Consider the following 26,307-nt stretch of genomic DNA (forward strand, 5'->3'; position numbering starts at 1 on the left):
TGCTTTTGTGCATCTCCGTTTACGCTGTGGGGGACCTGGCAGGAGCTCTGGCAATCTCTTCCCTGTAATATTGATTTTATTAGAGCAACAAGACAAGAAAAGCGTCCCATTCTGATTGCACCAAAAGAAACAACATTTTAATGTCTTTTCTTGAAAATTTAATGTTTGCCTTTGAGCTGTCTTCTTACTGCAGAACAGCTTCAGCGTGAATGCCCCTAGCCTGAGGGCCTCAGCTGGGTTTTGTGACATCGTATAAGCAATTGGAAAATCCAACTCCAAATGCATGTGTTTGACAGAGGCACCCTTCCTTCTGACTTCTTTGGGGGTAGGGGTAGAGAAAAATGGCTATTATAAATATATACATATACACACGTATGTATATACATATATATGTGTATATGTACATACATATATACGTGTACAGACATATATATATGTATTTTTTAAAGGGTCTTTCGAAACCCCACACAGTGTTACGAGCTGGGGAGTGGATCAGGCTCAAGACAGAAGAGCCCCCATTTCCAAAACCCCTTGCACACAGAGGTTAAAGAAATACATGCTATACAGCAAACACCCCCTCTTTTCCCTCTTGAGAGGTTTTTCAGGAGCGCCATGAAATCAAACCGTGATGGATGTTGAACTTCAAAGAAGTGTGGAAGGGACATTATTGCTTTGAGCCAGTCTCCATGGCATTTGTATGTGATGTACGTCTCTCCCAAGCCTGGTGCCTTCCTCTCTGCTCCATGGCGCTGCAGGGAATGGGCGCCAGCAGGGACATGGGGAGCTGTGGGCTGCCCTCACTGCCCCGGTGCTCCCCGCACCACCCTAGAACCCTCCCCGGTGGAGCTCGCCTTGTGTGCCCCTTTCTTTTCCCTGGTGCTGGGAAATCACAGCAACTTTTCCTGCTCACCAAACTGCAGACACGGAGTTACAACTCCAGAAGTTTGCAGCGGGTCTCCTCGTCCCCATGTAGGGCCTAGTACCTTTTCAGGGCCTCTGAGGTCAAGAGAGCTGGTAAGGAGGCCAGAACTCCGCAGAGGGGCTCCCAGGCTAGACGGCAGGGAGCTGGCACGCTCTGGGAGGAGTGTGTTACGCAGAGGAATCCACCCAACGCCAAGTTCATGGGCATGGAGCCCCCATGCCTTCCTTTCCAGACCCTACAGGGGGCCCTGGGGTACACAGTGGCCATAAAGGATAGAACGATCGTAATTGCTGCCCGTTTCGCGAGGCTGCGGTATCCTTTCATCCCTTGCCTGCGTCTGGTGGACGCTGGGGGACCGGCCGGCTGCACCCTTGCGGGTGGGAGGCCTACAGATGACGGTGGATGCGAAGACTAAGCGGCGGGGGTGTCTGCCGATGGCCCGGTCGTGGGCTCCATTGTCCCTGGGACTTAACCCACTGCATTTAGCCTGTGATCGTGCTGGGGTGAGGCCGGAGGACGGGCTCGGTTTCTGACACTGGACTCGGCCCCCATTTTCTGCAGCGTACGTGTGACTCTGGCTGCGCACCGGCTGGGGGCCGGGCCGGCCCGGGCGCACCCCGCTCGGCGGCCCTCACCGCCGCGCACCGAGCCCGCTCTCGGCGCGGAGCGCGGCCCGGCCTCGGCCCAACCCCAGGCCGCGGGCCTCGTGGCCTCGCCGGCCGCCGCGCAGCGCTGCAAGCGGGGAGGGCGGGGAGCGCTGCAGTTCCCGGCGCGCCCGCCCGAGGGGCCGCCCGCCGCGGGGACCCGGGGCCCGAGGCGCGGGGGGGAGCGACAGCTGTCGGCGTCGCGCCCGGACTGCGCCCCCGCGGGGCGGCCCGGCGCCGGGGCGAGAGGAGGGGCGGCGCGGGGCGGGGCGGGGCGCGCGGGGCGGGCCGGGGGAGGGGCGCGGCCGGCGGCGGGGGCTCCGCGCCGAGGAAGTCCCGCTCCGAGCGCCCGGGCGTCTGCAGGAGGCGCGCTCGGCGCGGTCGGGAGCGAAGTCCGGAGCGAGGCCCCCCGCGCCGCCGCCGCCGCCCGCGCTGCCCCCCGTCCGGCCCGGGAGCCCGCGAGCCCGCGGCGGCCGCCGATGGAGTTCACTTGAGCCGGGGCCGGCGGCAGAGGCAGGCGCCGCAGCGGAGCGCGGCCCCGAGCCCCGCCAGCCCCGCGCCCCGCCAGCCCCGCGCCCCGCCGCCCGCCAGCCCCGGCCCGCAGGCGCCGTCGCCCCGGCCGCCCGCCCCGCGCCCCCGCCGCTGCCGCGCCCGCGAGGCCGCCCGACCAGGGCCCCCGGAGCCGCGGGCTGCAGCGCGGCGGCGGCGGCGGGGCCGGGAGCGGTCGGGCCGCGGCGCCGCTGGAGAGGCGGGACCCGCGGCCGGGGAGCCCGAGGCGGCCGCCGGGGAGCAGCCGCCGCCGCGCGCCCTCCTCCTCCTCCTCCTCCTCCTCCTCCTCCCGCTCCCTCCTCCCTCCCTCCGCACATGGTCTCCTTTGTCCTGTCGCCGCCGCCGCCGCCTCGCTCTTAGCTCCGCGCGCCGCGGCCGCGGCTCGGGCCGCTGCTCTCGCCTCGCCCGGGACGCCGCTCGGCCCCCGCCGTGCCCGGCCGACCCGCGCGCCGCAGGAGCGGCCCCGAGGCCGCGGGCGGGCGCGCACCGGGCTCCCCCCGCCCCACCGCCCGGCCTCGGCGGCGCTGGATGTGCGGCGGCTGCTCCGGCGCGGACCCGGCCCCGCGCGCTCGGACCCCGCGGCGCCCCGAGGACGGACTTGCGGCCGGAGCCGCGCGTTCCCTCCCCGCGCGCTCGGCCGCCTCCCGGGCGCTGCGATCCCGGCACCGGGGGCCCCGCGGAGGAACCGGACCATGAACTTGGGGCTGACAGCGCCGCGTGACCCCGTGCGACCAGGTAATGCGGCCCCTCGTCGGCCCCGCGCGCGGAGGGAGGCGGCCGGGTCGGGGGTCTTTGTTGCGGCGGCCGGGCCCGCGGGCAGGGGCGGCGGGGGCGGGCGCCTCGCGTCTGGCGCGCCCGGGCCCCCTTCCTCACCCCTCCTCCCCCGCCCTCCCCTGCCTCCCCCGCCGCCCGCCTTTGTACTTTCCTCGGGGCCGGCGGCCTGGGCCGGGAGCGGCGGCGGGGTCGTGCCGGGCGGGGCGGGGGCGTGGGGGCGGCGACCGACCGGGGGCCTCCGGTCCGAGGGGCTCCGGTGACCCGGGCCGGGGCGGGTGGCGTGGCGCGGGGCTGGGGGCCGGGGCGGGGTCCCGCACGCGGTGCCCGCGGAAGCCGGTGGGGCCGGGGCCGGGGTTCGGGGCGGGCGGGCGAGGCTGCGGGAACCGCGCGGAAGTTCCGGGGCGGCTTTCGGCCCCCCGCTGGGCCCCCTCCCGCGGCGCGCTGCAGGGGGGCGGGGGGGGTCGGGGGCGGAGGGGCCGGTGCCCGCCGTGTGGTCCCCGCGCGTCCCGCGCCTCCGCTCGGCCTCGCCAACTTTCCGCGGCCCCGGAGCCGCCGGTGCGCCCGGACGGACCCGGCCCCCAGCGCGGCCGGAGCGGGTCGTTGGTCCTCCGACCCCGCCGGCCGCTCCCCGCCCTCGCCCTCCGCGACCCCCGGGCCCTGCGACCCTCGCGAGGCCGAGCCTCCGGCCCCCGCGCGCAGGGACTGGGCTTCCGGGAGGCCGGGCAGCCGCGGGCCGCGGGCTGTGGCTCGCCGCGGGGGGCGAAACAGCAGGACGAAAGTTACAGAAATCAGCCGGGACCGTGGCCGGGACCGTCCCCCGCGCTGCGCACGGCCGCGCCCCGGAGCCTCAGGGCCCCGGAGCCTCAGGACCCGCACGGGCGCTGGGGAGGCGGGAGCGGGACTGGGGAAGTTCGTGCGGGAAACGAGCCGGTTTCCCCGCAGCTCGCGCGCTGGCCTCGGCCCGGAGAGCCCGTCCTCGCTTGTCCCGGGCCGCGGCCCCCGTCGCCGGCAGCCCGGGCGGGAGGCGGGAGCGACCCAGGCCCTGCCGGGATGACCCAGCGTCCCGCGGGTGCGCAGGCCCTCCCGAGCCCTTCCCCGGCTGCAGGCGGCGGCCCCGGCCGGGCGGCGCGTTGGGGACAATGACAGGTTTCGGAGAGCGCGCGTGGGAGGGCGGCCCTGAGCGCCCCGGGCGCGGCCGGACTCGGCCCGTTCGGACCTGCGGGGCGGCGCCGCGGTCGCATCCTCTGAGTGGGCTCCGGAGCCGAGGACCCCTCAGCCGCCTCCCCGGGAGCAGGGCGCCCCGCGGGCCACCGAGGCGGCCGCCGCACGGAGCTGTTGCGGGCCGCGGGGCCGGTTCACCTGCAGCCCGGCCGGGTCTGCCCGCGCGCGCAGCCCGAGTGCAAACAAAAACTCGGTCGGGAGCCACTTCGGGTGCTCACCCGAGTTCTCCGCACCGGGGGTGCGGTCCTGCGTCCGCCCGCCTCTCGGGCCAGCCAGACGCCTCTGCATGAGCAGTCCCCGTATCTGCGAGCAGTGCTTCGGCTTTAAGAGGATTTCATTACTGGGCTTTTTTTTTTTTTTTTTTAATCAGCTGGAGTTTATTTTTTTCAGCCATGAATTTAGCATATTCCTTCCAGTTTGAACGAAGAAGTGCTTTTTTTTTCATTCAGGAATGGTGACACACTCTTTATCTCTGAGTTTCAGCAGGGAAACTCCCATTCCTAGAAGCCTGGCTTGGTACCACAATGTAACAACCCTATTCCTGTCATTTTTGCCTTGGTAACAATCTTCTTGATTTGCTTAATGGATACCTTGTTTCCCTCCGAATGCCACACTTTTTTTCCGGAGGCTTATTTTTAAGGGAAGCTATTATCGTATACAATTTAAATTTAATTACCTGTAAGATGTCAGGAAGGCCTTTGGCATATTTTCTATTCATGCAGAATTTTTTAAAAAGCTCTCTAGGATTTATTTTAAACTGTTTATGCATAAACGTGTACGCACTCCCACACTTTACTCCTCCATTTCTTTTTCTTCCGGATCCTTAAATTTTCCAAACCATCCCTCAAGGGAGGAAGCTTTAAAGGAAAAAAAAAAAAAAAAAAAAAAAAGGAAGAAATCCTCATAATAAAAATATTTTATGTCTCTCTATCACTTGCATCGAGAACTAGAACATGTTCCCCAGATAGACACACTAATACCTGTTTTTCATCAACATAGCACAGAAAGGCTAAATTGAGTATCTTCTTTGTCCCCCAAAGCCAGCCCCTGAGTCAGGCTATGTGTACTCCGGATACACCCTCCCCGTCGTCCTTACGGTCCCCTCCGTATTTATCCAACATCCTATGCTTTGCTTTGTCAAAACATGCATCTCTATGTACAAAGTGTGAAAGGCAAGTGATTTACGGCAGAGACCCAACATCGCCATTGTAACTTGAAATGCAGCTCCGTCTTCGAATTCCACAGTGGGGATGCCGATTTTCAGTTCAGTGGTTGCAACCCTCTAGAAGTTCTAGAAATACTCCCGCTTCTGCAGCCTTGCAGCCTTCCCTCCACACCAACTTCTGTGTATTTTCCAGCCCATGAGTGTATACTTCACAGAGGCTTTGCTCTCGCGGCTTAAACAGGCTTATTTCACTTAACCTGTGATTATTAGAAGACAGGATTTCTGGAAAATGGAAAGGCTCCAGTGCTGATGGCAGGCGGAGTCTCGGGTTGTGGGCCGGGTCAGCTTGCTTCCCTTTCCGCACCAAGGTCATCCTGGTGACTGGGAGGAACAGGGATCTGGGGGTCATCGGACGAATCTTTAAATTAATCTCTGGAAGTGCTAGTCAACACTTTTTAGTGAGGAAGGGCTCAATGTTAAATAATAGGCATTTCTGGTTTGTGCAAGAAAACTGAAAAACAGGCATCTCTGCACATATCCAGGGAAAAAAAGAGTGCCATTTCTAAAATAATGATCTATCAACGAAATTGCAAAATCACTGTGTGAATGAGCTGAATTGCTTTGTGGATCATCTCATAGAAATATGTTTTGCACAGATAATATGTCTAATAAGGACACGTTTTTTAAAATCAAGATTTTTCCCCCAGCACAGAGCTGCACTGCAGGTCCGTCTCCTGCAGTCAAACGGCACCACCTTGTGGACGGTTGGGGGAAGCGGCTGCTTTCCCCATCAGGCTGTTCTAAAAATGTAGTGCATTGATTTAAAAACTCACCGTCTGATGATGCTGATGGCAATATCTGTGACCATAATAACAATTTTTTCTCCCTTCCTTGTTTTTCAGGCATCAGATGCCAGCTCTGAAAAACTCTTCAATACTGTTCTTGTAAACAAAGGTAAGACCCCTGAATTCCGAGCAGTGGCCGGGTTGGGGTTTTTGTCTCATTGTCCTTGCCTAAGAAGTCCGAGTAAAACACAGTCTTTCTGTTTTTCGTTCTGGAGCCACTGTTCATATTTTGTGGTTTTGCTGGAGCCAGAACCCGTATGCTTCTGGGACGTGTGAAGGAACGGTTTATTGTAACAGAATACACTGAATCCTTATTCAGATTGATTGGACGAAGAAATCACCACCTCTGTGACGTTAATGTAACGTAGGAAGCCGTCACGGAGCTTAAGAGTCTCAAAATGCCTTGACTTCATTGTTACTTATCAACTACCAGCAGTCAGAGAACTATAAACAGCTGATTTGTTCTGTGGTCTCCAATTACCCGTGGGTGTTTAGTATGCACAGGATATGGCCATAAACCAAGCCTTACTCTGCTGTGGGCTCTCTGGAAAGTTAATAAACGAGCTAGAGGGCAAAATTTAAATATGTGCTATCCCATTAATTTCCTCCCAACTGCAGTACGGACTAAGAGAGGCTAATCATGTAACAGTACATAAAGGGAAAACTTCTCTTAAATCATTGTCAGTAGGTTTCTGGGCAGTTTTCATTTGTAGCAGTGTTGCTGGAAATAATGGAACGTAGGGGCGTCTCTAATCACTGGCGATACCGAGGTGTGTAATTTGGAAGGTGTAAGGGACACAAACCGTTCCATCTTTTCCTCTTTGCCGTGGAACCTGACGGAAGCGCTGGTGTGGTGATTGCTGAGTGGAGGTGTGCTTTCCCGGGGTCATCTCGGGTCTGCGGTTACGCGGCAGAGTCCGGTAGCGCTTGAACAGAATCGGGCCTGCCTTCGTAAAGGGGCGACGTTGGAAGCCACTTCCGACATCCTGTCCTGTGCCTCAGCTAGCATTTTTGCTAACTCGTTAGTAAGACACGTTTCCAAGTGCAGTAATTTGGGGCTCCCGGATTATTTTAAAATTGGAACCCACTGCAATTTAGAATCGTACGTTATGTTTAGCGTTCCCCTGAGGTGTATGTGCTGCTGTGATTGCTGTTCCTCCCAGAATTATTGTCACATTGAATTTTTATCTTTTTTATTGCATAATGGACTATTCCAGTTTTATATTTCATCATATTTTTTGATGGACGGAAAGTTTGTACCAATTTGTTATCCATAATGCTAAAAGCCCAATAAAAGAAGACTCGCGCAGCTCAGAGCATACGGGGCATCTCTGTGAAAATGCCTGATTGTTTATTGCTCGTTTTGATGAGGGAAGAGGATGGGGGGGGGGAGAGGCAAGCAGGACAGGTCCCCAAAAGGTCTTAGTGTTTCAGTGACCACTGGTTCCCCCTCCCCCCTCGGGGACCTCCAGCCTTAAGCCGCCCATCCCTCTTCTGCTGTGTAGCTCCAAACAGCTCCGGAATGTCTTTACCCTTCTCTGGGATTGGCCTTAGAGCTGGAGCTGGCCCTGGGACCTGTGTTCAGGCCCTCGCTGCCCTCCCGGAGTTGCAAGGGTCTCTTCTCGGGGAGGTTGAAGAGTACGTGATGAGAGTCCCGCCCCCCAGCCCCGATGCCCCCACTTCTGTCCCCCTCCCCTTCCCAATCAAACGGTTCCCACATTCTTATTTTTGTTTACTTACAGAGTGTGATTTGTGGCATCTATTTGGTTGTGAATAGCCATCCCCCTGACAGGGTGCCTTTCTTCTGAGCTGCTTTTCTGGGGGTGATTTAGTTGCTTTGAAAGGATTAAGGTCTCTTTGTGTACACTAAAATCAACATAGGCTTTCTCTGAGCTTTGCTTGGGAAACCGTACACAAATAAGCGTTTTAGTCGATGGCAGATTATGCCTTTGCCCCTTATTTCCATCAAAATGGCCTTTCTTTTCTCCTCCCGAGTCTCCCTTAATGCCGTATGCTAATTCCTGTTGGTACCATGAATGACAAGGGAGGTATCAATGCAAATCCAGGTGCTGCGAAGTCGACTGGCTGGTCCCCGGCCCCGCCCTCCCCCTGGAGAGAAGGAGATTAGGGGGGCCGGGGAGGGGAGAAAGCTTGGGGACAGTTTTGTTAAGGGGATTAGTATTCAGGCTGCTAAATATCAGGAAAACAACTTCAAAAAGCGATTCATTGTGTCGTGATAATGTCAATAATTGCTGCGAGACAGGTGCGAGACAGGTGCACGGCTCTCGATCCCTGCTTGTGGGTTTTGCTCTGTTTTTACTCCGGGTGGTGGCAGGGTTTACCGGATGGATGGGTGATGAGGCCTTCAAGGAACTGTCAGCTTCACGCACATCAAGTTCAAGTTCCCCTGCGAGGCTGCCGGCCTGCCTGCGAGCCAGGTCTCCTGTCTCTGTCCGGGATTCTTAGCCAAGAGCACCAAAAAGCCTTTGGAAAGAAAGGGCGGATTTATACCGGGTCACAAACACTACGGGCAGCATCTCAAGGCCTCGGCTGATTGAACAGCCCAGGACGAGGGCAGGGACGTGGGCACGTGCATGCCTCCCCCTCCAGACGTTGGAAGCTATCTCTCGCCTCTCCTTCCCGGGAGCCCCCACCGCGTGCTTAGCCTTGGAGAAGCTTGGCTGGGAGCTGCTGGGGAGATTACGCCGCAGAGCCCGGAGCCCGGTGGCCGGGCAGATGTGGTCCATAAAATTTCGCCGTGGGAGGGCAGTGCTAATCTCACAAGCTGATGGTGGTGGGGGCGGGGCGGGGTGGGGGTTGGGCGCAGCTCGGGCGCAGCTCGGGCGCAGCTCGGGCGCAGCTCGGCCATGGGGCTGAGCAGTCTGGGGACCAGCTGAGACCTCGGGGCCAGGACTCAAGTCCTGTCCATCTGAGCTTCAGTGAGAAGCTCTGGTTAGGGGACCAGAGCTCACATGGTTAGGGGACGGTTGTCAACCATGGCAGGACCCCCTGGGCTCTGGTGGGGACAGAGGATGCGTCGGGAAGGGGAGGGGCGGAAGCAGCAGGCACAGGGGCTTCCTTTGACTTTTCTTTACTGTACAGAGTCTGTCGGGTTTGAGAAAGAATGGGGGAGGTTCTTGTGTTTGGGTGATGCCAATCACTGCTTTCTTCTGGGGCCTTTAATTCCCCGCCGTAAAGCCAGCTAATCAGACAGTTGCTTGTGGCCGCCCAACGCCCGGTGAGGGCCGGCCCTGTCGGAAGAGCTGGGGAGGTGAGCCTCGAATTACAGGTTGTGGGGCTGTGGACATGCGCAAAAAAAAAAAAAAGAAGAAAGGCTCTAACTTTAATCAAGGTCGTGGTTGCCTTATTTAATCTTTATGTGTTTAAGTGTTTACAGGATGTTCATGGGAATTTTATGAATCCTTCTGTCTCTGAGTCAGCCATCTGCCGACGAAAAAATTAATTTTCCCAGGGAGACAGACGTACGCAGAGAGAGACTAACTTCTTGTCCATATTCAGCTGGTTGAGCTGCTTTGGGAGCAACACTTTTCGAGCCCCAAAGTCTGGACCATGGAACCTTCGGAGGAAGCCTGTGGCCAACCCAGGTTCTCCTGCCAGTTCTTCCTGCCCTTTCTTACCACTCTGAGGTCCTCCTCCCCAGTGGTTTGGCCACTTTGCCATATGGTCAGAAACGCGGGAAACCAGGGCTTGGCGGTAGGGGACCACCTGGCCGCGGTGGTTGATGTCCCTCGAACTCTGGGCGCTCCGGGGCAGAGCTACCTGAGGGGGATGCAGCCAAGAAAGGGAAGCCTGTCTGGGAGGCAGGTGTTCCCTGGAACCCTCTGTTCACGGGGACCCCGGCCCTGCTGTGGGTCCACGTTCCAGGCTAGGAAAGACGAAAGACCTGGAATCGTGGCCCTGTCTAGGCCCCGGAACCCTCTTTTCCAGGATCTCGCCTGAAGCCAAGGCAGGTAGAGCAGATGGGAGGTGGCCACAAGGTGACGTCACCCCACGGCTTGCTCAGCCCTTCTCTCTTCCCCTGTGTCTCATGTTGTCGTGTTGGGCCCTCCAGGGTTGGGCCTCCCCCCACCCCAGCCACCTGTTAGAGATCGGGGTCCAGCCTAATGGAGGTCTTTGAAGTTCTAGAGTGGGCACTGTCCGGGTGGGACTGAGGCCCTGTGCTCCCTCCTGCCGCGAGCACCCAGGGTCTGCCGAAATGCCAATGGCACCCCCACCCAACCTCCTCCTCCGTGGGACCCACCCTGGACCCCAGGTCAGCCGCGGGAGATTCTGGTGGACACGAGCCCACGATCCTGAGCACCAGGTGGAACACCGGGGCCTCCTTGAGCTCTGGAACTTGAGCTGTCCCGGACCAGAGCTCTTATTCCTCTTCCAGGCCTTACCAGACTAGTGGACGCACAGCCTGGGTGTGGGGTCGATTTTGCACTGAGGGTTTCCAGGGGCACAGATGAGGTTGGAGCCTTGAAGTCAGTGGGGCCTTTTGGATATTTTTGGCAGTGTGGTTTTACCAGCCGCAGAGAAGGAAAACCTCTCTAAAAAGATTGGAGGAGGGGCGCCTGGTTGGCTCAGTGGGTTTAAAGCCTCTGCCTTCGGCTCAGGTCATGATCTCGGGGTCCTGGGATTGAGCCCCACATCAGGCTCTCTGCTCAGTGGGGAGTCTGCTTCCCTCTCTCTCTCTGCCTGCCTCTCTGCCTACTTGTGATCTGTCAAATAAATAAATACAATCTTTAATAAAAAATAAAAAGATTGGTGGAGATTAGAAACGTTGAGCTGGGAAAGAAGCCGCTAGAGTAGATTCTGCTTGGTGGGATGAGGGTCGGTGACTGGGCACCTAATGAATTCTTCAATGGCGACCGTCTCCCCTCATTCATTATGTGGGGACATAAACGCAGAATTCTTTGGTTTGGTGACAGGAAAGTTAGGGAAGAGTTCTCTTACTTCTGGGACCACCATTGGCTCTTAGGAAAAACTCATTCCCTAAATAGTCCTGTGCTTGCGTTTTGGATGGAAAACAGTACCATTGAGCAGGGGCATCGCTCTCTTTAAAAAAGGACAAATCGTTGTGGAGTTTGAAGCCCGGTTATAAGGAGCCTGTGGAGATCGTGTCACAGTTGCTCGAGGTGTGTTGGGTTCCCGTGTAAGGACGGACCGAAGGGACATTTCCCATGTGCAGAAGAGGGAACTTAGCCGGTGTCAGCTCTGTGAATTAGTTCCGTTTTTATAATGTCTTAAATCCTAGATAAGGGACACACGGACCCTTTTTCTTTCCCTGGACCTGCTTTGTACCATTTCAGAGCAATTTCTTGGGTCTTTAGGAGACGTCTGATGTGTGGGAAATTAAATACTATTGAAGGGTAATTGGTGCTTGATTCAGACAAAGGAGTTAGGAGTGGTTGAGGCTCTCCTACCCTACACCGCAAATAGCAGGCAATCAGCCCCTTTGTCATGGAAATTGACCTTCCTATAGGAGCCAGACTCTCACGTTACAGAATTTGTTGTATAGAATTATGCCTGAAGACATTCTTGGAAACAGATGCTCTCTCCAGTGTGTGGGAAACCAACCAGGAAGTGCCTTAAAATACTGCACATTGTGAGTAAAGGGCTTTCCTCTGGACGTCTTTCCATGACCTGATGACTGCCCTTGCCCAGGCCTGGAGGTGTGGAGACGCTGGGTAGATGCTGGATCCTGTCCCTGGAGTTTGCGGGCGAGGGTGGACGATTGGCTGAGCGTGCACACCGGTCTCCGGGGCGTTTTTGGAGAACCTTGGAGAACTTTGACAGTGAGGCCAATCTTCCACATGAGAAGTGGGCCACATCCGTGGGGCCCGCGCGCCCCCGGGAGCTGGAGGGGCAGGCCGCCTAACCCGTGCCCCCGTCCCATCAGAGGATCGGACTCCGCTCTGAGTGCCTTCGAGCCCACTGCAGATCTCCTGGCCTGCTTCGTCCAGCTGGTTGCCGCCGTCCTCTGCAAGAACTTTCTCCGCACTCGGCCATGCGGGCCGGAAAGCTTCAGCGCTGCCCGGGCCCTCCCCGCAACCCGTTCTTGTTTAGGGTTTCTCTTCCTCAACGCTGCGGTATTCCGTTGTCTCGGAAAGTGCAACACACTCGTGGGCAACTCTTGGGATAAAAAAACACCACGTGGGCCCTGGAGAGTCTTCAGGGGAGCGGTTCCCCGACAAAGGGCCTCGGCCCTGGTATGAATTCCAAGAAGAGGGCTCAGCCCCAGGCCTGCAGTTTCTTGCACGTGGGAAGCCTGTGGCCATGCCCCAGCCTCTGGATTATTTCTAGTTTCTGACAACTGCAGAAAAATGTTGTTTTCTCTGAAAATGTGTGTTTATTTAACTAGGTTTCTTTTTGCCTCACAATCTGGATTCTATCCAGTCAGTTACCACTCCAATTAACTAACAATTATTTAACATTAACAGTAATTACAGACGCCAGTTAAGCGCCTACAGATGTCAACTGTTAGCTTTGTACCTAATCACTCAATGAAATGGAGAAAGTTCAACAAACATCAATTAGCCAAGCAATTAGTATGAGTTAGGAAAGAGCATGTTATCATGTGTGAGCTGATTCAATTTATTTTATTTTGGCAGTAAAACACACACAGGCAAGCGGCAATAAGTTCCTCCGATAAGATAAAACGCTATTGTTTTGCATCTTACGCGAGAATTCTTTCCTTTCCCGGGCACCAGTCAAATACAGTCTTGCCTGGAATTTACTGAACAAACAGAATTTGTCTCAGTCACTCAGAAAGCCCGGCAAGTGCCCGGGCTCAGGAAGCCGCTTTGGTGAGTGATGGACCGGGCGCATCCGCCGCGTGACGCGTCAGATCTCGGCAGAGACGACCGACTCCCACTCAAGGAATCTCCACGCATTTCCGATTCTCACAGGTTTATTCCCAAACCGTCGGTAGAGTGAGCGCAACAAGGGCAGTGTTGGTTTCACGGGCCCGAACTGTCGCTGCGCTGGCTGCGGTTTAGCCCGGGGCCAGCGTCAACCTGTCTCACCCTCTCGCCCGGCCTGCGCTTTGTGGGGGAAAAGGCGGAAAGGGCTCTCCTTGGAGACCTGCTGTGTGAGGGCACCAGCGACAGAACAACCTCGGGCTCCCGATTCAGAGATCCCCGCGCCGCTCCCGCGTCCCCGCCCCGCAGACGTGACTTCCCTCCGCTCGCTGGGACGGAGCGTTTCAAGGCCTGGTGGCAGACGGTGGCCCCAGCATCGGTGTTTGGAGATTCGTTTTACCTCCAGGTGGAACGCTGGCCCCGTAAGGGGTGATGCCTCTGGTGCCCCCCCGAGAAACGATGTCTTACTGACTCTTGAAGCCCGTGGACGGGCATGAAGGAGCCCGTCTTTCGTGGGGTGCCGTGTCCGGTCACCGTGGACGCTACGAGCAGAACTTTCGATTCGAGCGTGCCTCGCAGCATTAACGGAATCCCAGAACTGGAACAGCGCGGCTTTGCCTCTGTAGCTTCAGGTGGGGAGCCCCCGTGGCCCGTGTGCTTTTCTGTGGTGACCCTCGTTACCGGCATCCAGCACTACAGCAGACGGGGACCGTCCTGGCTGGCTCCTGAGGGATGTCTCTGCCCGTCAGTCCATCGGGACTCTGTCCGTCCACTTCAGCGCATCGGGCTGCTTGGGTGCTTACGAGCTTCAGTGTCCCTGCGGACCGGCTGGGGTCTCCCTTGTCTTATTCTGGGACCGGCCCCGAATGGCAGCCCCCGTTGTGCCAATGGCTGGTTCTCTCGGTCACGAGAGAAGAGCGGGGACAGGCGCCTGGAACACGTCTCCGAGTTTCAGCTGCTGCTGTTTCTGGCCTCGTCCTTGGCCGGCACAGGTCCCCAGGGCTACCTCCACCACCGCACTGTCCCGGGCTGTCTGACATGCCTGCGACGTGGGGAGGATCCTGCCCTCGGTGGGGGAAGGGCTCACCTAGGCCTTCCTGGTGGCCCAGGTGTCCCCCAGCACGCCAGCACCCAGGCACAGCTCGTCCTAGGGCCGCTTCATGGGCGCAGGGCTCCCCTTGGGGCGTCACTGATGTGCTCCCCTGGGATAAGACCATATCCCTCCATGTTTGTACCCCCCCCCCCCCCCGGCCCGCTCCTGGGCCCGTCCAGGGACCGATCTCTACCTTCAGCCAGATTTTATTAGAAGTGACTTCGGGTTTTCGAGTGGGGGCACTTCCCTAGCAACCGATGACACAAGCACGAGGCCCAAATCTGCGCGGAGGCGGGGGGGGCTGTTAATCAGGAGGAGTGTTCTGTGGGCGCCCACATCTTCCCTGACCCCCGTAAACCTCGCCTCGCGAAGGAGGAGGCTGAGAGCACATCATCGCGTTCTCTGAGAGCCCTTCTGGAGAGGCTGCGTCTCAAGTGTGCCTGTTAATAGACTCGCGTGGGAGACGGTTATATCTGGATGCCTTTAAAAGCCACTTGGAAAACATTTTCCCTCTTATCTATCACCTTTCACATCTCTCAGCAGAGTAACACTAAAACCTAATTTTAGCCAAGATTACATCACGTTCTCCTGATCTGGGTATGGCCGGGAGAGGCTTTTCCATAGTAAAGCGCCTCCCGCGGAAAGCCCAGCCGCGTCCTTCCTCTCCTGCCGTGTCAACCTGTGATTTCTCCGGGCGCCGACGGTCCTCTGCTGGGCTCTGCGGGCTCCTTGCCCGAGCCTCCTTGATGCGTGAACCCGGTCCACGAACTCGGCCTGACAAGGAGTCCTCCCCTGAGATCGGACGCGTCTGCTCTTAAGTGGGTGACGTCACTGTCGCTTCCTTCCGGGGGCTGAGCTGGAGGCCTTGAAATTAGGCCTTTCGTTCATCAGCGGCCGTGGAGCGCCCGACTCTACTGCCCACTCCGGAGATCCGGCAGCGGCCGGGTCACGCCAGACCCACGACCCCGCCTGCGAGAGCTTAAATGTAGTTCACGACTCAAAAGACACTTCGTTAAATGGCCCAATTGGAATGAAGCCACTCAACTAATTAAGGAACAAAATAACAACCTTAATAAGACTTCCTTAGGAGGAGAAGGCCATCCAAGATGAGCCCTCCGGGGTCAGCAGAAGGTGTCCCCCTCTCCGAGAGGCCGCAGATTTGCCGACTTGTGTTAGACTAAAACCTGCCCCTTTGAGAATTTCATGTTAAAAACCTGCTCGGTTGTGGCTTTACTGAGGCCTTCGCAGAGGCTGGGGGAGCATATTGTAAAGCTCTGGGTGCCGCCTGCCAGTCGGGCCTTCCCCCATATTTTCCCATTTGGATTCCGCGGCTCAAGTCTCTGCCGCATCCGCATATCACCGTGTGGGTCCGGGAGTCCGCACGGCGCTCACGGCGGAGTCCGGCTGCTTGTGACCCGTCCGCCTTGGTTTTCTCATTGGTGACATGAGAAAGTTGGATGCACTCCAAGATCCTTCTGGGTCTAAAGGCCAAAGTTTGCCTCCGAGGGCTCTGGGTCTTTCCAGAGCCCGGAGCGTGTGTAGCGGGCATACGTTTCCCCAGATGGCGTGAGCGGGACCGTGGACACGCGTATTTGAGGGGAGTGGTGACTGGTGGCCAGGGCGGTGGCTTCCGTCCCCAGCTTGTGAGCAAGAACAGGGCAGGGTCCAGCTCTCTCCTGTCCAGGAGATTCTGTCCCTGAGAAAGAGCTTAGAGGTAAGAGGGGGTGAAGCTGGGGGGGTGCTAAGGAAGAGGGGAAGGGGTGAGGCCCAGCCTGCTGCAGTTTGGACACCGGCGGGCAGGTGTTCCCTTCCAGAAGGTCTGCACCTCGGGTGATGTGACGCCATCTGCTGTAGTAATTGTTTATGTGAAGAACTCGGGTGCCGGGTTCCCTCGTCCTTGACCTCTCGAGGGGACTGGCCGACCATTTCCAGGGATTGTTGTGGGCGGCTGAGGGGAGCGGCAGGGGTCAGCTCCCAGAGCGAGGCCCTGTCTTAGGGCACCCCGGGGGCAAGCGGCCAGGCGGCTGGTCTTTCTAGGAGTGACTCACATGACCAACTTGAAGGGAACCGGGGTGGACCGTTCTAGACAATGCAGGAGATGTCGCCACCTTGCCACGTGCCTTCCGCTGTGAGCAGACTCTGGCCGACGCGGTCTGACTTCGTGCTTCTCCTTTGTTGGGAGGAGAGGCTCCCAGGGACCTCGTTCGTGCGAGCACACTGGTCGTTCCTGGCTTTTAGGCTCTTGTGAACCGGCGTGAGGAGCTGGGTTCCTTCCGCGGCCCCCAGACCTGTCTTGTGTCCCTCACGAGGATTGTCTAGAGTCTGAGAGCTCACCAGTGACCTCTGAGGGTCTTAGAGACCAGTTTCCTGGGTTAGAAGCAGGGACACAGTGTCTGTGGGCTCTGGTCGAATATTCAATTCTAAGCTAAATTCTGTGGTTTCGGGTTTTGTAGCTGCCGTAGGGCCACGTCACCCTGGGTAGTGGCGTCTTCTCAAGACCTCAGACATCAAATCAAAGTGTTCTCTACTCCCATGGGAAGAAGAAGCCCCTGACTTCTGTAGGTGGCTTGGGGACAGCTGGTCAGAGCCTGCTTGCCCGTTGCTGTTGTGGCCTCGCTGGCCACGGGTGGCCGATCTCTGCCCGAATCCCTGTCCCCCCACTGCCCCCCGTGCCGCAGGGGGCCGCACTCCCCAGACTGCACGGATGCTCGGCTCGCGCCCGGGCCCCCCGCCTGCCTCCTCGGGCCCCTCCGGCTGTGGGCAAGACGGTTCTGATGCCTCCTCCTTCTGGTTTAGCTCCAGGACACACTCGAAAACTGCCTACTCTCAGGTTTTCTTGGCATTTTAAAAGTTGAGGCCGCCTCTCCGAGCCTTCTCAGCATCCTGCCACGTGTCGCATCTTATTCAAATGCCCTAATTGCCACCCGGGCTTCTCAGCGGCTCGTCATCCCAGCCCCTAACTGACAAAGCAGAGCTTCACCTGAGGGCCTCATTATGCTGCCTGCGTTGGGCCAAAAATACCTCCACGGTACCTGCCGACACCCGGGGCTTCCGAGTGACAAATAATTGGGTGAAACAAACACGGGCGTCGAGCAGCTGCCATCGCGCAGGGGGGTCGGCCTGATCGTGTCACAGCACATCTGACACCAGAGAATGACAGCTTTGGGAGCGGCACGCTAGTTCCTGCCGCCAGCGAGGCCTCTCGTGCAGACCGTGACAAGCAGCTGTCATTTCCGTGCAGGGGAACAGCTGACATCCCGCGGCGGGGCGGGCGGGGGCAGGCAAGCGGCCGGTTCGGAGGGCAGGTGGGGCCGGACGGTGCAGAGAAGGTTCTCGAGCTCAGGCGACCATCCACAGCGCAGGCCTTGAAACCCAGCGCGTCTCCGCAGGTCTTCTCGTGCCTCCGTGGGGACCCCTTCGAGAAAGGGTTGCAGAAGCCGTGTCGGCGCTTCCAGGACAGCACCGGGGGCGTGCGGGCAGGGCGGTGCCCAGCCCCCCAGCCCGGCGCGGCTCCGGATTTCACTCAGAGAATGCGGACGCACCCCCCCCCCGGCCTCCTCCTTCTCCTGGTGTGTCCTGGGTTGGGCCTTCAGACCCAGGGCTGAGTTTACAGAATCTGGAAGGGCAGAGTCTCTGCTGGCCAGAAGCTCACTAAAACAGAGTTCGTCGGATGGGATTCGGGGGCAGCACGGGGTCTGGACCCGTGGTTCTCCAAGGGCGGTCCCTGGACCAGCGCCAGCAGCACCCCGTTGAGGAGTCAGAGACGCAGAGTGTCCTGTAGAGCTGGAAACTCAAGGGCGTGGCCCAGCGGGGTGTTTGGAGCAGGCCTGCGGGTGATGCTTGGCCGTGAGGTTTTCATGAATGCTCAGGGGGTCCACAGAGTTCCCTGGAGAAGCCCACACTCTTCCTAAACAGGGAATAGGTCTCTTCATCGTCCCGCAGCCTTTTCACTTACGTCTGACGTCAGAGGCACCAGATCTGTGGAGGGTCCCACTGCGGGCTCACGGTGAGCCTCCGTTGTGCTGGTCGCGGGTCGCAGCCTTACCCTCTCGGCTGGGACACAGACCCCCTCCTTACCCTCTCGGCTGGGACACAGACCCCCTCCTTACCCTCTCGGCTGGGACACAGACCCCCTCGTGTGCAGGGTGGACTGCAGTGGGGGCCGTAGTATCAAGGGAACCGTTCTTGTGTAATGGGGCTTGGAGCCATGACCTTGGGCCAGTGTCCTGCTGTGACCAGCCAAGCCGACTTGCTCAACCACTTCTCAAAGGCAAACAGTTCTCTCCGGTTCCTGCTTGGCCGACGCTGCCTCCCAGATGGCCGCCTGCCGCCTGTAGGAAGGGTTACCGCGACACAAAACACACCCAGCCTCGGTAGGTGTGCCGTGATTACCAGTACCTGTTCGTTCAACAAAGTACCGTGCGAGTTCTTCATTATGCTACAATGGCCAGGACCGTGGAGGAAACGGAGAGCAGTGTTCGGAAATCTGCTTTCCTTTCTGAGCGACACATTGTGAGGTTTTAAGGCTGTACAGTTCTACTTGCTACACTGGATACCCGCCCCCCCGAAACGTGATACCCTACGAGGTTTTCCGCAGGTCACCTAAATAGGAAAGCTTTCCTAGATGTCCTTCGAGTGTAGACCTCTTCCAGGACGAGGTGTGTTCAGGTCGTGGTTCTCAAACCTTCGCCTGTCTTAGGATCGTCTGGAGGGCTTGTGGGGGCATTGACTGCTGGGTCTCCCTGCCCCGGAGCCCGAAGCATCGAGAACATCAGAATGAGCCCCCACGTAGGCCGTGATGTCCAGTGGCGTATCTAGCAGGATTCTGCCACGCTGGTTTTTCGGTGAGAAGGATAGTAGGCAGTAACTGTCCCCTCTCCCTTACTGCGAAGTAGTTTAATGTACGTGTCACGGATCACGTCAGCCCCTTCCCACATCAGCGGCATCTGTTGCAATGACTTTTCTTGCCTCACAGCCTTCTGTTACCGGACTAACCAAGTACTGTAATTTCGCAGTGAGGAACTCCCATTCTCAGTGCCATGTCCCCAATTGTCCCACAAGTGTCCTTCTACGGGAAGTGTTCCCGGCAGGGTACAGACCAGGGTCACGTAGGACTCGTCGGGGTCTGGAGCCATGCGCCTCTGCCCAGCGTCCCATCTTTCTCAAGTCGGTGACTTGTTGCAAAAGCCCGGTCAACGGTTTGTACGCCGGTCCCCATCCTGGAAGCCCTCGTGGCGTCATTTACGTGATGGCGCTGTCCCTCGTCTTTCCTGTGAGTGCAAGTGGGCCCTAGAGCTTTTAGATTCATGTCAGGCTTGCTGGCGAGAAGACCCCATAGGCAATGCGGTAAGCTGCGGGCAGCCTCACTTCCAGGAGCCACGACGTCCGGATGGCCAGGTTCTGGCAGTGCCACGGTCGGTTTGGGTCGGAGCAGCCCGGTCCCAGCGCGGCCAAGTTCCCCATCGTTCATTCTCTTCCATCTAATGGCTTTACCCATTGACGGTCCTTGCCTGATCCCGTGTTTCGTTGGAGATGGCAGAAGAGGACTTTTCTCCTGAGCCCTCCTCCCGTTCTGGCTGAGACTCGCCCGGATAGCGGAGCTTGACCTCCTCGGCTCAGCTCGGTATCGGGTGAGCCCCAGATACAAGCAAAGGAAGAGCGAGGAATGCTTAGTTCTTCGCGCGTAGTTGGGCGTTCTCAGAGCAGGGAGGTGGCGTCCTGCCTAGGGTTCTGTTAACACGCCCACACCCTTCCAGGTTCGCGTTTTCTTACAAGAGGCTTAACCCATGTTTTGAATTCACTGAGCATTTTTCTTTAAAGCGTTTATTTATTTATTTGACAGACAGAGATCACAAGTAGGCGGAGAGGCAGGCAGAGAGAGAGAGAGGAGGAAGCAGGCTCCCCACTGAGCAGAGAGCCCGATGTGGGGCTTGATCCCAGGACCCTGAGACCATGACCTGAGCTGAAGGCAGAGGCTTAACCCACTGAGCCACCCCAGGCGTACCATCCTAAAACTTACTTTTAAACCTTGGAAATGATGTTATAACGCCGAGTCTAAGTGCCTTGATGAAGCGTCTTCCTGGATCCAATCAACTCTTTTGGCATTATCAGATGATCAGGCGACCCCGACTGGGTAATTTCAGGACAGGAACATGAGGCCGTCCGCATAAACGGAGCCTACAGTGCGCATGGATTTTCCTGTGCCGCCTTGTTAACTGTATCCCGGGGCCTAGCCACGTAGGTGTTTTCCGCTGTCTCTCCCTCTCTCTCGTGAATAAATAAATCTTTAAAAAAAAAAACCAGCAACAATGACAACAAAAATACAAATAACAGGTTTCGCCCAGCTGCTGTTTCTTCAAGGACTTAGATAAGCCTCTTGGGGGCACCTGGATGGCATCGTCAGTTAAGGGTCTGACTTGTTTTCCACTCAGGTCGTGATCTCAGGGTCATGGGATCGAGCCCCCAAGTGTAGAATCTGCTTGAGATTCTCCCCCCCTCCCTCTGCTGCTCCTGCTCATGTCTGTCTGTCTCTCAAATAAAAGGATACATCTTTTTTTTGAAGATTTTACTTATTTAACTGATCACAAGTAAGCAGAGAGGCAGGCAAAGAGAGAGGGGGAAGCAGGCTCCCCACTGAGCAGAGAGCCCGATGCGGGACTCGATCCCAGGACCCTGAGGACTCGATCCTCAGGACCTGAGCCGAAGGCAGAGGCTCAACCCACTGAGCCACCCAGGCGCCCCTAAATGGATACATCTTTTTAAACTAAAAACCAAGTAAGCGTTTTCTGATGTCTTTCCCTCGCCCCCTCTCCTTTTCCTGCAAAATACCTCACTCAGAAGAGAGTGAGCCGTCAGGGTGCTGGGGTGGCTGACTGTGCAGCCCGGGACAGTCCTGCGGGTGAAGCCGACTGCTGGTCACGATGACTGTGGGACCACGGGCCTAACTGGGACTGCCCGGGCAGATGGGGGCGGAGGTACGAGCCTCCTAGTGACAATTCACGCCCTTTCAGTGCCCAAAGTGCCTTAATGCAGGCGTCATGGGAGCGGATGTTCACTGAGTGTGCCCTGTGAGCCAGGCTCGGTCCCGAGCACTTTACAGGGGTGACGCGTGGAGTCCCCGCGGCACCCTGCCGGGGTAGGTGGCATCAACACCATTTTGGCTGAGGACGTGGGCAAGCAGGCTGCCCCCGAGTTCTCCAGCGGGTTCGGCGCCCTCTCCCCGCTCCTGGCTGTGCCGGCCCCCAGTGGTCAGGCTGTCCCGAAGGTGTGAGCACTTTCCCGAGTATCCATCCAAACCGCAAGGAAGGGACGGTGTGAGCAGGAATATCACCTTCTAGAGGAGGTGTTTGGTCAGGGTTTCGCGGCTCCAAACAGCTCCTTAAGGGCAGCAAATACCTAATCCTTTTCTCAAACAGCTGGTGGGGCCTGGTCAGGGCACACAGGGATTACCCTGGCTGCACGGTTCTCCGAAACGCAGACTGTGTAAATCAACAGTGGAAAAGCCGGTTCCCTCCCACAGGGTGAAATGCTGAGGGTTTTTCCTGGTGCTTTTTCTCACCGCCCTGGTTTCTCACTCCTGGGTGTGATTGAGGATGGAGTCAGCTTGGTGACGGGATCTGCAGCCACAAAATTCTCGATCTCACCGAGGAAATGGGGCTCGGTCTGGGGATCTCTGAGCTCCGGCCTCTCCCGCCTCACATCCTGTGTCCAGGCTCTGTCCCTCTCTGGCCGAGCCGCCGTCCGAAGGGCTTTCCTGCCAGAATCTGAACCATTGCCCCATGCAGCTTATTTATTACAGGCAGATCCAAAGTTCAACACGAAGCCTTTTATTTTTTTTTTATTTTTAAATGCCATCACGCCGACAGGGGATTTACTGAAACCTAAACTTGCTTTGTTTGCTGTCAGATTGACAAGACTCACCGAGTTTGAGGAAGTGGTAAGTCCTCGCGCTGCCTCAGGGAACATGACGGTAGGACAGTCAGGTCATTCACGCGGGGCTTTGTCAAAGTCACAGGTCAGCGCAGGTCAGTCTGGGGATGACGCCGGGGAGGAAGGAAGTGGCTGAGCCCTCCTGCCCGACAGAGCTGCCCCAGCCGCACAGCTGCCTTCCCTCGGAGGACCGGCCCTTCGCGGTGTTTCTGCAAAGGGCTGTGGAGGGGAAGGAGGTTGGGATCTTTTTATTGTCTGTGTTCTCTAACACTCACCACCAACACCCCCACAAACTCCAACTCTCAGCCGGGTCTCTACCTCCCGTCCTCATCCTCGCCACCAGACCTCTCCCAGGAGGAATTCCATCTCCCCTACTTCACACCCACTTTGTGAGCCACCTCGGAATCCCCGCTGGGCTTCTGCTCGCTGAGGGATGCCTTCTAGAAGGTTCCCCACCCAGCGCCTGGAGGCAGCACTGCTCGCCGCTCTCCTTTGCTGAGACAAGCTTGGCACAAAAAGCTTCCCACGTCCAGTCCAAGCTCATGTCGCTCAGGCAGAAGGCGGGCCCCGTGCCGTGTCAGGCGAGGCTGCGGAGAGGCACCTTTGTGCCTGAGGAAGTGCAGGGGTCTTTTGTAAGAGCCGCCGCCAGGCAGTGCCTCCAAGCAGATGCGCAGCTACGAGGGCCGTCAGGCCCCTCCAGTGTCATGCCGCCTGTAAATCCCGATGCTTCTGGTTGAAAACATAGGCCACTTACAGTTTTTGGTCTCTGAGATCTTCTTGAACCTTGAGTTATCCAGGAATAGTAATGGCAGCGCCATTTGCTGAGTCCCAGGTCTGTGCCAACGGGCGTGTTGGTTGGTGTGCCCTTGACCGGTAGGTACGTACACGTGCTAATGGGGATAGGAGCCCAGCTGGGCTGTTGGTGTCCCTGTCCTGCGGACGCGCAGAGAGACGACCTGCCGCACGACTGCCCTGCGGTGGAGGCAGAAGGTCGAGCAGGAGTGCGTCTGTCCCTCCCTCCTCCTGTCTCGCACTGTGCTGGGGACAACAGCCAGGGACGTGGCTTTGCTCTCTCAGCTCCTGGTGTCCCGGGGCACCCGGGTGTGTGACTCTACAACTGTGGGACCATGGCCTACTTCCTTTCTCGCTTTAACTTTCCCTCCATTTTTTTCTTATGTTGCAGAATTATGAGCTCGCAGAAAAAGTTCACCCGCTTACCACATTTGCTCTGTCTCCTTTTTTTTGTTTTTGTTTTGAGCTCAATCAGGTCCAAGTTAAAGGTGTGGGAACACTTCAGCATTCATTTCCTGCCGAAGCCCCGGAACACCCCACACCTCAGAGAGTCTGGAATTTTATCTGAAGTTCAGATCGAACTTTCCTTGATTGTCTCTGAGCTGTTTGGGGTGTGTGCGTGCACGGGTTTAAGGAGCAGGCTTTTCTTTTTTCTTTTCTATTATCTGATCAGGGTCATGCATTTGGACGATCCGTCCCTTGAGCCTCTTAAAACCAGATCCAGAACCCCACCCCCGGCTTCACCCTCATGCACGCCTTTTTAAAATTTTTCAATGACTTTTCAGAGCGTCCAGACTGGTTGTCTTGAAGAGTGACCCTCCATCATGAGTTTCCTCACCGTGACGTTTGACTCGTCACCCAGTCCCTTTTTAAATTGATAAGTAATCCTGTTCTCTGTCCGCGTCTCTCTCCCTTGAACTGATGACCCCAGTGTCCCTGGCCCTTTGTTTTGGGTCCTGGGAAGTGGCCGCCTTGGGAAGAGGCCGCCCGTGCAGAAACCATGAGGCGTTTGTGGACAACATGTCCGTCGTGTTGGATGCGCCGTCCAGGGGGACTTGCATGAATTTTTGGAGCTCTAGATTCCATTGGAACTTTAGGACCTCCCCCTGCCCCCACACAGCCCTTTTTTTCTTTTTCAGAGATTAATTTTTAGTTGCCCGTAGGCCTGAAACTGGCAGACCGCTTAAGGCATAATCTTTTCATTAAAAAGGGATTTAACTAATTAGACTTGACTAATCAAGCTGACAGGTTAATTGATAAGGAAAGTGGGGCTCAGCACCCTTATGGCGGGAGTCAGTGCCCATGACATTTGAACATCGGTCTCTGTGACGAGTTTTTAAATCTTTCTCTGTGTGTGTGTGTCCCTTAACAAACGCAAATCTACCTTTCGAATTCTTAAAAGATACGTGATACAGTTGCAGGTTTCCGATCCGCAGACTGTGACGGATTTGAAGGAGACTTAAAGTGTCAGGTCCTGAAATGTTGTCTTATTTTTTTTTTTTTTTTTTTGAAAGCCCAGCGGGCGTCCTCTTGTAATTCGCCTTTACAAACTAACTTTTGATTTCAGTTTATTTTTTATGTCTAATTTGTTCTGATGTAAATCAGAATGTTGGTTAAGACCAGTAATTTGGTGACCTGTCCGAATTAGAAGAAGGAGTGTCCTGTGGTGGGGGAGGTGAGCCTAGGAGTGGAAAACAGATTTCCTGAGTCCCCTGCCGGAGGTGATCCCTCCTCTACCCCTAGTCCTGCTGACCAGAGCGGTTTTCCCCTTGGAACTCTTGCCTGAGGTTTTATTTATTTATTTATTTATTTATTTATTTATTTGACAGAGAGAGAGAGATCACAAGTAGGCAGAGAGGCAGGCAGAGAGAGAGAGGAGGAAGCAGGCTCCCTGCTGAGCAGAGAGCCCGATGTGGGGCTCGATCCCAGGACCCTGAGATCATGACCTGAGCTGAAGGCAGAGGCTTAACCCACTGAGCCACCCAGGCACCCCTTGCCTGAGGCTTCTGTGTTCATACACATGCTCATTGAAAAGAACGTAGTGGCCCCTTTGGGTTCAGAGTCCCACAGTTAAACTGGGGACATCAGGTAGCCCCCCCCCCCCAAAGACCTTGAAGATGGCGCAGTCACCTGATCCTCACTGTCCATGGGCTCGGAGAGGCTGGAGCGGCTGCCCAGGGCGGGGGCTGGCAGGTGGCCCACCTACGTCTGACAGAAGACCCCAGAGCCTACACGCTCACCTGCTCTGTCGAAGGAATCACACACACAGCAGGCGTTTCGTCCTCCCACAAAGTACTTCGGGGGCATTTGAAGGAAATTAAGAGGCTCAGATTCCCCCCGGCCCCGAGAAACTGTATTTTAATTTCCTTTCTGAGTTGTAAAGAAAACAAACAAAATACTGCTTTAGCCCCACTTTTATTTGTACTTTCCATTCCAGAAACTCCTCTCGTGCATCCGAGTTGCCCGCAGGTCACTGGCGGCATGAAAGACCGGGGTGTTAGGAGGCATCGCCTGGAAGATAAAATTTCAGAGATAACGATCAGGCAGCCCTGACACTAACATTGTGTTCCTACGCCGTCGGAGGCGACTCCTCTCGTAAAGGGGAAAGTGCCTGTGATTTTGGGGGAGAATGTATTTTGGGGTCTTTTCAGACATTTTCGTGTGTGCTTCTATCAGAGATTTGGTTCCATACCGCGTTGATAACCCTGTGGTTGTGGAAGGCTAACGTCCTCCCCAGATTCTCCGCGTAGACTCAGCTTAACTAAAAGCAAACTCTCCAGAGAAGTAAGCCATCGGTCTCTTTTTTGGGAAGGAAGACCGGTTGCATTTCCATCGTGAAATTCTTTGTTAGGCCCTAAACACTGAAACGTGATGGATAGGATTTAACCCAGGTGGGTCGTTTTCCCGAACCCCGTACATTACACAATCCATCGCCTCCGTGACCAGACGCACCACTGACGTGCTCGTGTCTCTGCAAGGCAGGGAGGGAAGACTGCCGCTTCGTCAGATCGCTGTGTTCATCGCAGGACGCGTGTGTATTTCTAAAACATTAAAATGTGTGTGGGGTGGGGGTGAGTGTGACAATGAGGAGAAGAATGTCTTAGAAATGAAGAACCATGGTACAAACGCGCGGCATATTAGATCATGTTTTATAATTTGTCTGCTCGAACTGTGATTTATAGGTCTTTAGAGAAAGAGGGCAGAGGGTGAGCCTTTTAGTGAGAGAAACGACCTTCCCTCCAAGACTGAGACCCGATTCAGTTGGACTTGGGAAATGCTTTACCCTTTGCCTCTAGGGTAGACCCTTCTTGGGAGTGAGTGCTCCAGTGGAACAGGTGGGGACACCCGTTGTCCGCGCCCCACAGAAGCCCGTTTGATGTGTCATCAGCTAGGAACATTCCACCAGCGAGGACGGTCACGCCCCATCCTAAAAGGATGCCTTGAGTAGAACAGAGATCAGAGTGGCAGGGCATGACGTGTCTGTAATAAGAGCAGCCATTTAATGGA

General features: G+C 56.7%; 1 protein-coding gene across 8 annotated transcripts in view; it reads left to right on the plus strand.

The window, feature by feature from the left end:
* AUTS2 (activator of transcription and developmental regulator AUTS2) overlaps window positions 1-26,307 on the plus strand; it is a 1,064,271-nt gene that overhangs the window by 980,170 nt on the left and 57,794 nt on the right. For all 8 annotated transcript variants that reach the window (XM_082714253.1, XM_082714252.1, XM_082714257.1 and 5 more), the window contains one exon: window positions 6,178-6,229. In XM_082714253.1, coding sequence (XP_082570379.1) covers window positions 6,178-6,229 — 52 coding nt within the window. The remainder of the gene's footprint in view (window positions 1-6,177; window positions 6,230-26,307) is intronic.

The sequence above is a fragment of the Mustela nivalis genome, assembly GCF_964662115.1.
Source record: "Mustela nivalis genome assembly, chromosome: 19".
In the NCBI taxonomy this organism is placed as follows: Eukaryota; Metazoa; Chordata; class Mammalia; order Carnivora; family Mustelidae; genus Mustela; species Mustela nivalis.